This window comes from Dermacentor albipictus, chromosome 8, assembly GCF_038994185.2.
Source record: "Dermacentor albipictus isolate Rhodes 1998 colony chromosome 8, USDA_Dalb.pri_finalv2, whole genome shotgun sequence".
Lineage (NCBI taxonomy): Eukaryota > Metazoa > Arthropoda > Arachnida > Ixodida > Ixodidae > Dermacentor > Dermacentor albipictus.
Window position 1 is genome coordinate 67,439,431 of NC_091828.1, and position 11,903 is coordinate 67,451,333.

Sequence of the window (11,903 nt, forward strand, 5' to 3'; positions counted from 1 at the left end):
TGACTATAATGCACTTGTTTCCGCTGGCTGACAAGGGAAAGGGTCCCAGAAGATCCATGCCAATTTGATCAAACGGCGCGCTAGGTGGTGCGATGGGTTGGAGTAACCCCCGGGCTTCAAAGATGGCGATTTCCTGCGTTGACACTCACGGCAGCTTTGCACGTAATGCTTCACCGTGGTAGAAAGTCTGGGCCAGTAGTACGTCTGGCGTACTTTTGCAACAGTGCGTGAAAATCCCAAGTGTCCAGACGTGGGCTCATCATGGCAGGCTAGGAGAATGTCATCACGGAGGGCGGCAGGTACAACCAACAGATACTCTTTGTCGCTGGCACTTGAGCTTTTCTTGTAGAGGACACCCTTTCAGAGGCAGAAGGTCGAGAGACTGCGAGAAATGTGTCATGGGATTGTAGCATTCTTGCCTTCTAGGTGATCGATGAAAGGTGTATTTCGCCGTCCTCGCGCTGCCGTATGATCAAGTCAGATGTGGTGAGGGCCCCAAGGAATGCGCCGTCTTCATGTCGTTATCGCAAGTTTTGACGGGAGCATGCGACAACGCGTCCGCATCTTCGTGTTTGCGGCCCACTTTGTAGACGATGGTAACATCGAACTCCTGCAGACGGAGACTCCATCGAGCAAGTCGCCCGGGCAGGTCTCGTAAGTTGGCTAACCAACACAGGGAATGGTGATCTGTCATCACCTTGAAAGGGCGACCGTAGAGATAAGGCCGAAATTTCATGATGGCCCACACAACCGCTAGACACTCTTTCTCAGAGGTGGAGTAGTTGATTTCGGCACATGAAAGGGTGCGACTGGCGTAAGTGATGACTCGCTCGACGCCTTCCTGGTGTTGAACGAGTACAGCGCCAAGACCGATGTTGCTTGCATCGGTATGCACCTCGGTGTCAGCGTCCTCGTCAAAGTGAGGGAGGACGGGTGATTCCTGCAGGCGTTGCCGTAACTCAGTGAAAGCTGCGTCCTGTTTATCCGTCCAAACGAAGGGTGTGTCTTCTCACGTGAGGTCTATGAGTGGTTCGGCGATGCGCGAGAAATTTGCGATGAAGTGACATTAGTACGCACACAGACCGAGAAAGCGGCGTACTGCTTTCTTGTCACGAGGAGTTGGGAAAGGAGCAACAGCAGATGCTTTGTCTGGGTCAGGCTGGACGCCGTCGGCGTTCACGACATGGCCGAGAAACTTTAGCTCTTCGAAACCAAACTGACACTTTTCTGGCTTTAGTGTGAGATTAGCGGAGCGGAGCGCCTCAAAAACCGCCTCTAAACGCTTCAGATGTTCTTCGAAAGTCACCGCAAACACGACGACGTCATCTAAGTATACTAAACAGCTGTGCCCCTTCAGACCCGTCAGAACAGTGTCCATCATTCGTTGGAATGTGGCCAGTGCAGAACACAGGCCGAATGGAAGTACTTTAAATTTGTACAGTCCATCCGGGGTAACAAAGGCAGTTTTTTCGCGATCTCGTTCATCAAATTCGATTTGCCAATATCCACTCTTCAGATCTATGGATGAAAAATACCTGGTTCCCCGCAGTCGATCTAACAAATCATCGATCCGCAGAAGCGGATAAACGTCTTTTTTTGTGACGTTATTCAACTTTCTATAGTCAACGCAGAATCTAAGCGTTCCATCTTTCTTTTTGATGACGACAACCGGCGACGACCACGGGCTTTGGGATGGTTGTATGACATCATCGTCGAGCATTTCTTTCACTTGGGCATTAATCACGTTGCGCTCTTTCGCCGACACGCGATAAGGCAGTTGTCGTATGGGACGAGAGTCGTCATACGTGATTATTCGGTGTCGCGTGATGGGCGTCTGGCGTACCTTAGAAGAAGATGCGAAGCACTCCTTGAACCGAAGGAGCAACTCGCGCAGCACATTCTGCTTTTCCTCTGAAAGGCTTGAATTGATGTCGATATTGCTGAGTGGATGAGCTGGGTTCTCCTTCGTCATAGACGCAAAGCATTCAGCAAGGTCAGCAATGGGCTCAGCGAAAGCGATAGTAGTACGACGAAATAGGTGCCGATGTTCCTGGTTGAAATTCATCACGAGGAGCGCCGAAAGTCCACCTCGAAGCGTAATGAGACTGTGGGCTGCACATACACCGTGAGTCAGCATAAGAGAGGAATTGAACACACTTTGTTATACTGAGGTTAAAAATACATGGTGTTCCATGGACAAGAAGTTATAAAAAGTGAAGTATCGTATTTACTCCACTCTAACACACACCCGTTTTCTGTGACCAAAAATATAAGAAAGGAAAAAACTCCCTTGGTTGTAACGTACACTCGTTTGGCGTGACCTAAAAAGAGAAAAGTCCTTTACAGTACCGCACATCTAATTTTTTCATAGAGAAATACAACTTTCTCTCACTTGGAAAAACAGATTTACTTACATAGCACTAAAGTTGCCATAAATTTTTAAAAAGTCGCAGTTTTGCCTGAAAGGCGAAGCATCGATTGCAATGGCCAATTAGCAGACAGTTATACGAAAAGGGATAGTAAAGTTTTATCGGCCGTATACACTTGTAAACGTCCGCTTACTAACTAAATTAACAGGAATGGTGTCTCGTGTGCACAAGCAAACATTAACACATCTCACTCAATGACTGCAGAAACTTGCTATCAAAACGCTGGAGTGAGGAAATGGGATAGCAGGAGCGAGCGAATTGACCTTCGTGCTGCCTCTCACTTCAACGCAGAGTAAGCGATGAGAACACGGTGCGGTGCGCGAAAATGCGTAGGCTCTGTCCCATTTTCAGATCATTTTCAAGATGGGGGCCATGCAGCCGGGCCGTACACAGCAGCTGTCGCCTCTCCTGTTTGTGCCAGTCCCACATGCAAGTTTTGGGAACTACGAAAGCCCGTGATGCGGCCCAATTTCCATCTGTCTCCGCACACGTCATCACTTCCCTTTTTATTGTGGCATCATGATGAGCTCGGCATGTCTTCGCAGTCACCACTTCCACGCTGATAGAGCTAAGGCAGAAAACGGGAAGACGGTTGATGGACTAACCTAAGCACACAGACTACAGCTCATGGAGGAAGCTACGGCAGCTAGGCTCGAAGCACATTTGAGACGGCCATTTTGAAATGCTGATGGCTATACGGTAACATAGATTTAGGGTCGTACTCGATTCTAACACGCACGCAATTTTTGGACCCGTTTCATCGAAAAAAAAGTACGCGCTAGATTTGAATAACTACAGTACTTTGTTATGTAGCGAATTTCGTTGCATTGAAGTTTGTTACATTGAAATTTAACTGTAGTAGAAGCCGAGGAAATTTCACTTTTCTTAGTGCACTGTTATTGAAATCGTGAAAAGAATCGGGCTTGCACCATGGCAGGAACTAAGTCAGGGAAAACAAGCATCTCATCAACCAAACGTCAATGCCATCACCCCAGTTGGCTGTGTCCATACTCACAATCGTGCAAAGCTCAAACTCCCAGACCAGCGCGGTCTCTTTGGAAGTGACCGTGCGCTTGAGCTGCTGCTTGCAGGTCAGCCTGAGGCCTGGCATGGTCTCTGTCATCACTCTTTGCATGGCCGTGGGGTCCTTAGCCTCCGTGTACCGTTCCAGCAGATCCTTAGCATACTCTTGGTATCCCTGCACAAACACAGGACAACTGCTCTGAGGATCTCTGCTAGCAACACCACCAAATTACTTGGCCCATTTTAAAGCTTAGCCATCAAGCATCGTGGACGCATGCAACCTCTTTCCACAGCCCAGCAAGCACATTCTGTCTTGTTCATGACAAGCAGCAGACAACAAAGGGTCACACGTGACATGACCTCCAAAATAACACATGTACATTACGTGCAGCTTAGAACAGCCGTGAAGGTTTAAGTCTAAGGAAGCTTTACTTGCACCACTAAGTCTCATTAGGTTCTCAGGCACTGCCTGCATACAGACTCTTCAAAACCTGAAAGAAGTGAGAACTCCCCCCTCCCCGAAAGGAAATGGGTAACAGCGCTTCCACAAACCTCCAGGTGTTTCTGCTGGGCCTTCTTGACCCTCTCCATGCGGTACCTGAGACGTTCCTGCCATTCGGCCAGCTCATCCTCACTGTGAGCCTCACAGCACTGGCTTCCCAGCCGGCACTGGCCATAAATATGATGGCTGCAGGAAAGAACAACAGGCACTCTCAGTTTATTGCACGCAAGCCAGTTGCGTATCAGCACTGCCCACGTGTAGGTTGTAGCCGCGACACTAGGCCCTGCACATGCGTGCACTCGTCTCTCACTTACGGGCAGGCTTTGCGGGCTCTCACGAGATCCCATTACTAACGAGAGTCGGAGCATTTACAGAATGGGGGGCGTTACAGTTCACGATGGCGGTGACTCTGCAATTTTGTCACGATACTGCGATGCCCCACGAGATGGTGCTAAGCAACGCGCTAAATCTAAACGAAACTTTCTTAAATGTTTCCAAATACGACGCATATACAGTGTGCAACTAAAATCAGTCCTGGCAAAAAGAGACCTTGCATGCTGTGTGCACAGCAGCTGCAGACGCTGAACTAAAGCTGTCTATGGCTCCAAACAGTGGTGTACAAATATTCGAAAATTTTCATTAGTGAATCGAATATTGTTCAACTCGATTCAGTTTTCGAATCAAATAGTCACCTTTTGTAAATAAGGATATTTTGTAAATGGTTTATTTTTATGTTTTTAAAGAATAAACTGCGGGAGATAGTATGAACTGGAGCAAAAGTGCAATAAATATTACCACAGCAGCCATAGTACATATGAAAGACCAGAAGTTAGTAGTTTAGAGTGCTACACTTCACTGAGGAAGCCAGACTTCCAGCTAAACCACTAGTATTCGCACTCACCTGAGAGTCCCGAGGATGCAAAGGAAGTGCATACCTGTTCCTAGAGCTTGATTTGTGCTATTGATGAACGATGATTCCTTATGCTCGATGTAATGACAGAAGCCAGCTAATGTTTTGAATATACTAGGATGTGAACATAGTTTTATATTATAATGATGAAAATGGCTCTTCATTATATGAAAACTATTCTATGTTCAATTCAATTCACTAACGGTACTATCCAACTTGTATTCAATTCGCTCTTAACATTAATAGTTGCGCACCTCTAGTTTAGAAAGCAAATTTACAACCCTGATGAGCCCGATCCATGATTTTGGTGAAGCGCATTCAATGAGGATGCCTCACACCTGCTCACAGAGTGTGTCATAGGTTTGCATCTAAAGAACTTCAATTAGCACAAACAAGTTCCTTATTCCCAGAGTTTAAATAAGTTCAGGGTATTAAAGCTAAAGAAACATTGAAATAGAAAGCCTTACAGGAACCTGAAAAATACAGTGAAACCTCGTTAAACCATAGTTGGCCGGAGCTCGGAAAAAGTATGTACTAAACGGTAGTACTGCTTAACCGAAATAGCATAAAATCGCCCATTTACCTGTCAAAAACGGAACTCTGAGAGAGTGCTATGAAAGCGGAAAAAGACATGCAGTATTTATACACTTCGCGCGACAAAAGTGTTATTTTCGTTTGATGTCGCGGCGGCCTAGCACGACAACACCGGCCTCAAACTTACTGAAGCTGCGTGCCAGCTTTACAGCCAGCCCCTTCTTCTCGGCAAACACTCGCATGGCAGATTCCTAGCTGGCGTTACGTATTCTTCGTGCATGCGCGTCGTAGTGCTGCAGAAGTCCCGGGGCACATTTTTCATTGCCAGGTGCTGTTCTCGTCGCAACGATTGCATTCGCGAGGCTGACGTAACACGCAGCTTCTGCCACTGTCGGGCCTGCATCGCCCGTGCTGTCGCTTCCCGTGTCATCCTCATCACTGTCACTAGGCGACACTTCGGCAACAACAGAGGCAGCGATGGCGAAAAGTGGAACCTACTAGCCGACATCACTTCGCGGTCGCAGCAGCACTGCCAAGCAACTTCTTCGCATTCCAAATGCCACACACAGTAGTCAACAGTAGACCCATGTCACGTGCCAGCGCCAACTTCTTCGCGTCACGCTCGACAGCACAAACGGTGTCCAATTTTTCTTCTATGCTGAGCACCTGGCGTCTCTTTTTTATCCGAGCTTCGCCAATAACGCGAGTCTTTGCTAACACGACACCACAACATTCTCTGGCACGTCGCCGAAATTATATTCATGTGGCTTCACGCACAAACGCACAGGGCGCTTGGAGGCCATTCCGATCTCTGAGGCTTGTTGTTCTGCCGGGCCACCCGATGGAGAAGACGCACCACCATGTTTGCACGACGAAAAGTTGAAACGCTACGTTTTAACCGATGCGCACGCAATAAGCTGGTACGGTTTATGCGGATACAAAACACATTATGTTCAATGGCCGCTGAGTCGGGGATTTGACTTGACTACTTTCAAAACAAAACTACTGTTTAAGCGGGTACGGTTTAACGAGGTTTTACTGTAGTAAGACTCAACTTTTTTCATAACATTCTTTCTTTCTTCTTCTAAACATGCATAAACAGAGATTGATATTAATTACAAATAGATTATCTCCCTCCTTATAGATCATGTAAACAAAGTTACAGAATCTAAAAGAGAAGTTGCTTCAAATGTCCTTTCCACATACACTATCAGAGCGGAACATGCTGCCCAGTGATGTTGCAACTATTGTGTCAAACGATGTGTTTACTACATCTTTGTAGATGGCATTTACATCTGTAAGTTTTCAAATTTGAGTGATCACATTTCTGTTTATTTGTATTTTCAATGTTTATAACGCATAATTTCTTTGGTAGTTTCCCTCTACCGGCATTGTGTTTCTAAATTTGTATTGTTATTTGTTCCCCGCTGTAAGCCAATCGGCACTGTGGGTAATGAAATAACTGAATAAAAAAAAAGGAGATGCCACTGGCTACATAACAAGGCTTCAGTCAGGGACCAGGAATATGGAGTAAGGTTCAGCAAGTTGAGTGTTGGCTGACATTCCAGCAGCAGTTTTACTGGCTGTAGCTTATTACATTGCAAGGCAAAGAGCAATTCCTGCAAACTGTAGTCGCAGTACGGACATTCGCTTGTCTACAGAAACAACTGTGGGATGACGCAAGAATGTATATTAAGAAATGCATGCCCTCGTAGATTGCCTGGGGTAATATGCAAGTGTAACGAATTGGACCATAGTGCAGGACAGTTAAACCTTCTGAACAAAAGCAACACTCAGCATTCAGTTAGAAACTGGTTTACTTGTTCGCTGAATACTAAATCTGCTAGCAGCTTATCTACAAGTTACAGCTACAGCTATGGTGTCATGTACATGTAGAAGTCGGGGACACATGGCCAATTTCATGAGCCCTGCTCGAGCCGCAGGACCCAGAAGCATGACATCTTATGCTACTGCAAGGTGATCTCCCTGTGATATTTCTATACGAAAGGAATTCTCACGCTTACGGCTAAAGATAGCATTGTCGGTACTAGATGTGCAAACACTGTTCAAACAGCGGGGAAAATAGAAACAGAAAGCAGGACACCTGGACACATTGATGAGCACATATCTTTTAAAGGAGCGCTAAAGGCAAAGAATAGCGCAGTTGCATTAGTAAATGAGCCTTCTACAGCACTAAAAAAGCCACTCTTAGCATGACAGCAGGCTTGGTAAGCAAGAAAAGAGGCAAAAACGAAAAACAGACGGCAATGCTCTTTTGAAGTTCCCACGCCAGCTGGTCATTATCTGATGGATTTTGAAGACGCCTGCTAGAGCTTATTAAAATTTTTGTTGATAAATATGACTACATTGCATCCCGAGTTCTAAGGGAGGCAACAACTGAGTGTATCAAGTTTCAAGACCTATTTCTGCAGCACCATAACGGCTCAAATATGAGAAAATACTTGCAAATTCGTGACGTGGCGCACCAGCACTGGATTTTCGGGGCAAAACTTAGGAAATGAAAGTTTGGCCTCTGTTTTCTCTTCTGGTAGTCAAACGAAAATAGAGTTTGAAAACGTAAATAGAGTTTGAAGAAAACATTTTGTCAGCCAAAGCTGATTTAGAGCTTGTCTGAACTTTACAAGACACTTCCTGTGTGCATGTGCACACTTTTCTTTCTCTCTGAATGTTTCTTGCACTTCTTTGACAGTTTTCACGCCATATCAGCTGGAACAACCTTCGTTCCTGAAAGGTTGGTACTAGCCACAAAATTAACCAGGGCTCAGCAGGACCTGCACATAACAAAGCAATAGTTACTGTGTATGCGTTAATCCTGAGTGCCTCTATATCATCATTATCTTGCTGCACCATTTTCTAAAGTTACTGCCATATGTGTGAACTGACCAGCCTGAGCAAGTATTCTTGTAGAAACCTGTCATCTTTCGCGGACAGAAACGAAAGTAGGGTGTGTCAAAAAGATGCCGACGGACCACTCACTTTTGACAGATTGAGAGCTCGTCAGCTGGAACGCCACGTGGCGGTGGCCGGTGCTTCCAAGTGCGGCCGCCATCAGACACAAGCACTGTCCGATGCTCAGGAGAGTTGCAGTGGTCACGAAACTCCTTCTCGCCATGGAAGCTCACCCCACAGAACTCGCACGCGAAATCAGACTCGGTGTCAGCTGTAAAGAAGAGGATGAAGTAAAAAGGAAGCAACGCATAGACCAAATACAAAGAGACTGACAATACACTGGTTTAGCCAACTTGAGATGGTCAGAGAGAAGGCGAGGAGGAAACGGCAACAACCTAGCTGCACCTGCCTACAAGCAACAAATTTCTTGTGCAGGAGAAATAGTAAAGGGGCCAGTTGCTACCCCGATTTCAGAATTAAAAGACTGCGCACAAACAGTACAAGGAAGGGAGGCATACAAAGCACTGACTTGCCAATGAAATACAGAAGGTACATAATAGTAGTCCCTAAGCAAATGATTTATTATCACTAACAGATCGGTAAATTTCTACTACCACACCCATTATTAGCTCATTCTAAGTCCAATACAAGACAAAGGCTTCTCCCATGGATCAGTAATTATCCCTGTACCGTGTTCACGCAACCCAAGCTATGAACCTGAACCCCTGCCATGCTCAAATATGTTCTCCATCTCTTAGCCCCCACTCCGTAATGAATACACTGGTTACCTGTTCTGTGCATTACATGGTCTGCCCAACTCCCGTTTTTTCGTCTCTCAAGCTCAGCCAGTATAAAAAATTACCCAACTTTGAACCCTCCCCTAATTCATATCGGCGTCTTGCTATGTCTTATAAATGTTGAGCCTGCTATTTTCATTTACATCACTGACTGTGCAGTCGTTAGATTTCTTTCTGGTTTAGTGCTACCAAACACTACAAATCAATTTCAAAAGGTATGGACTCTTTCTTTTCTTTTTATCTCTTCTGCAATGCATATTCGAGCCAGATTTACCTTTATTGCATTCCTTCATTATGAAGAGCCCATGTTGATGTCCACAGCTGGTCAAATTTGTCTCCTAACTATCCAACTATTTCATTCATCCGGAAGCAAATTTTTCTCTTATCTCTGCAAGGCATAAACGCGGATGACTACCTGCATTTACTGTCATTCATAACACAGCATACTTCCTAATGTACTTAATTAAGTGTGGCCGCCACGGGATGAAAAATGCTGTTTGCTATAATACAACACAAAAATCTGATAAGCCTCTATCACTGCCCTCACTGCTCAAAGATAATTATGCCTTATCTCTACACAGAGCTACAGAAAGGGTGCCAAGGGAAGGGAAGCACAGTCGAGCGTGGCAGAGAATTAGGTGATGTAATGAAGTGGGGAAATTTGCAGGCATAACTTGGAATCAGCTAATGCAAGACAGGAGTAATCGGATATCGCTGGGAGAGGCCTTCGTAGTGCAGTGGAGATAAAAATAGGCTGATGATTCCTACATAAAGAGGAATTCAGCTACTTAAATAACAGACTCCACAGTAACTTGTTTCCCTCTCTTCATACACGGCTGCAGGCACTTTGGGAATATGCCCTATGCTGCCACTTAGTAGCCCTCTACTATTTAGACAATGGCACACTGATCATGAGCACTTCACAGGCCATGTGACCAGATGAGCACATCTTAAGCGTGCAGCAACAATGGTAAACAACTCAGCCACTGCACACTATTCCAAAGAAATACTGCTCTGGTGAATCCACAGTGATGTACAAACACTGCTATACTTCAGTCTGAAATAACTAGCTGTACTTTGCACAACTTCTGGAACACTTACCCCAAGACATGTTCGTGTGTCCGAAGCTTCTCTTGCCTGGTCTACTGGAACCAAAGAGTAAGCATGGCTGCTAGGCAGGGCTGTACTGCAGTGCCATGTAATACTCCTATGGCACTGCAAGAACAGACAATGCGCAATATTTTACTTTGCAAAGAAAAAGAAAGAGATAGAGGAGGAAGGGGAGAATTAACAAGGGAAGCTGGTGGACAAAGCGAGAGAAAACAATGAACAATGTAGCGCTGCCTCGGTATCCGATTGCGACTGTAAAGTTTTGTGTTCAGCGCACCACTTTTGCATAATGCAGGCAAGAATGCGAGTGATCCCAATGCCCCATGAGTGATTCGGCTTTGTTGCTTTAACCGGAATCACAAAGCCATGTGTAGTCAAGCGTCATATAAATCGGCACATACCCCTCTGGTAGACCCATGTCCCGCGCTTTGGCAATTGGCGCGGCGAGTTGCCTGCACGACTCCTACAGCGTGCAAAATTATGCTCGCGTTCTACAGGCGTTCCCTTAAACTAACCACACTCTACACATAAAAACAGCACCCACCTCCACCAATGTTTGTTGTCCGTGCAAGACGCGTTCCCTTGGCCCAGTATCTGACAAGCGAATCGTCAAACGTCGGCACTCCTATCTACTTACCTCGGCGCGCGGTATTTTTCTGCTGTAGGACTACTGTGACAATCGAAGCATTGCAAGCCAGCGCGATACCCAGGCGTTCGTCACCCTAGGCCCCATGTGCTAGCGCAGCACTATAGAAACAGAAACTATGCTTTCGCGCCGACGAACTGACAAGCGCGATTTGCGCTTGCGCACGTCACTACCAGTTGAAACACGACGACGCGCGCGATCCCCTGTTGGCAACAGCACTGTCAAAACAAGGTCTAATAAACAAGTTGCCTTCGTCGGTCTGACATCGCGATCCCCTTTCACGTCAAGGCACTATTCAGTCACCGCCGGACGACGCAACTCCAACGCGGTGTCTCGGAAGGTACGGATAGTCCCAGAAACACCGCTGTGGACGTGCGAAGTGTTCTAAACGCGAAGTTACTCGAGCTTACCTGAAAACCGGTCAAAGTGAGCGACGTATACACCAATAACACTTGAACATGCGCAGCAGGACAGCTGCTGGGCAAAGTGCTTATCTTCCGACGCGGTGAGTCATGTTGCAGCGGGTACGAGTCGGAAGTACGCTTGATGTGACAGGCCGACGTAGCAGAGCGGCGACTGTAGACGGCAAACGGGCGCCTGGAGACGCGCCGACTACCGCAATCACTGCGCTAAGGGAAAGGTCAATAGACCAGCACGATTTCGTTGCCACACGCCACGAGCTGCCGCAGTAGCTGCAGGCCGCAATCAACAAAGTGAACTGGAACTGGCTTCGACAGGCTTGGAGTGGCTCCAGGTTTGTCTGGCGCCTCTTGGTGTTATTGATGCCCATGTCATCGTGGATGGTGGAAGTCCGTAGTAGTGGAAGCTGGTTGTGGAGGTGGACACGGTAATGGTGTGTTCACATCTTTGCGGCGTTGTAGAATTTATTTGGTGCATAGACCAGACAGGCTCCGGAAAGAGTTATATGCAAAGAGGCGCGACAAGAAAGAACAGGCTTGGCGCTTTTGCCTGCACACACTAGGCCTCGTTTCCCTTCAACGTAATTTCCCATTTACTGCTAGCGCCATGCCATGTGTAAATG

At 46.5% G+C, this 11,903-nt stretch overlaps 1 protein-coding gene across 3 annotated transcripts in view; it reads right to left on the reverse strand.

Annotated features, from left to right (window-relative positions):
• Window positions 1-11,612, reverse strand: part of Helz (Helicase with zinc finger) — an 88,032-nt gene extending 76,420 nt beyond the window's left edge. The window contains exons 1-5 of one of the 3 annotated variants that reach the window (XM_065447445.2): window positions 11,272-11,612; window positions 10,207-10,320; window positions 8,396-8,579; window positions 4,005-4,140; window positions 3,445-3,627 (exon numbers count right to left, since the gene is read on the reverse strand). In XM_065447445.2, coding sequence (XP_065303517.1) covers window positions 3,445-3,627; window positions 4,005-4,140; window positions 8,396-8,579; window positions 10,207-10,216 — 513 coding nt within the window. In that variant the 5' untranslated portion in view covers window positions 10,217-10,320; window positions 11,272-11,612. Of the gene's footprint in view, window positions 1-3,444; window positions 3,628-4,004; window positions 4,141-8,395; window positions 8,580-10,206; window positions 10,321-10,759; window positions 11,003-11,271 lie in introns of those variants that run through there. The other 2 variants (XM_065447446.1, XM_065447447.2) reach the window with 2 other exon arrangements.
• Window positions 11,613-11,903: the final 291 nt, after the last annotated feature.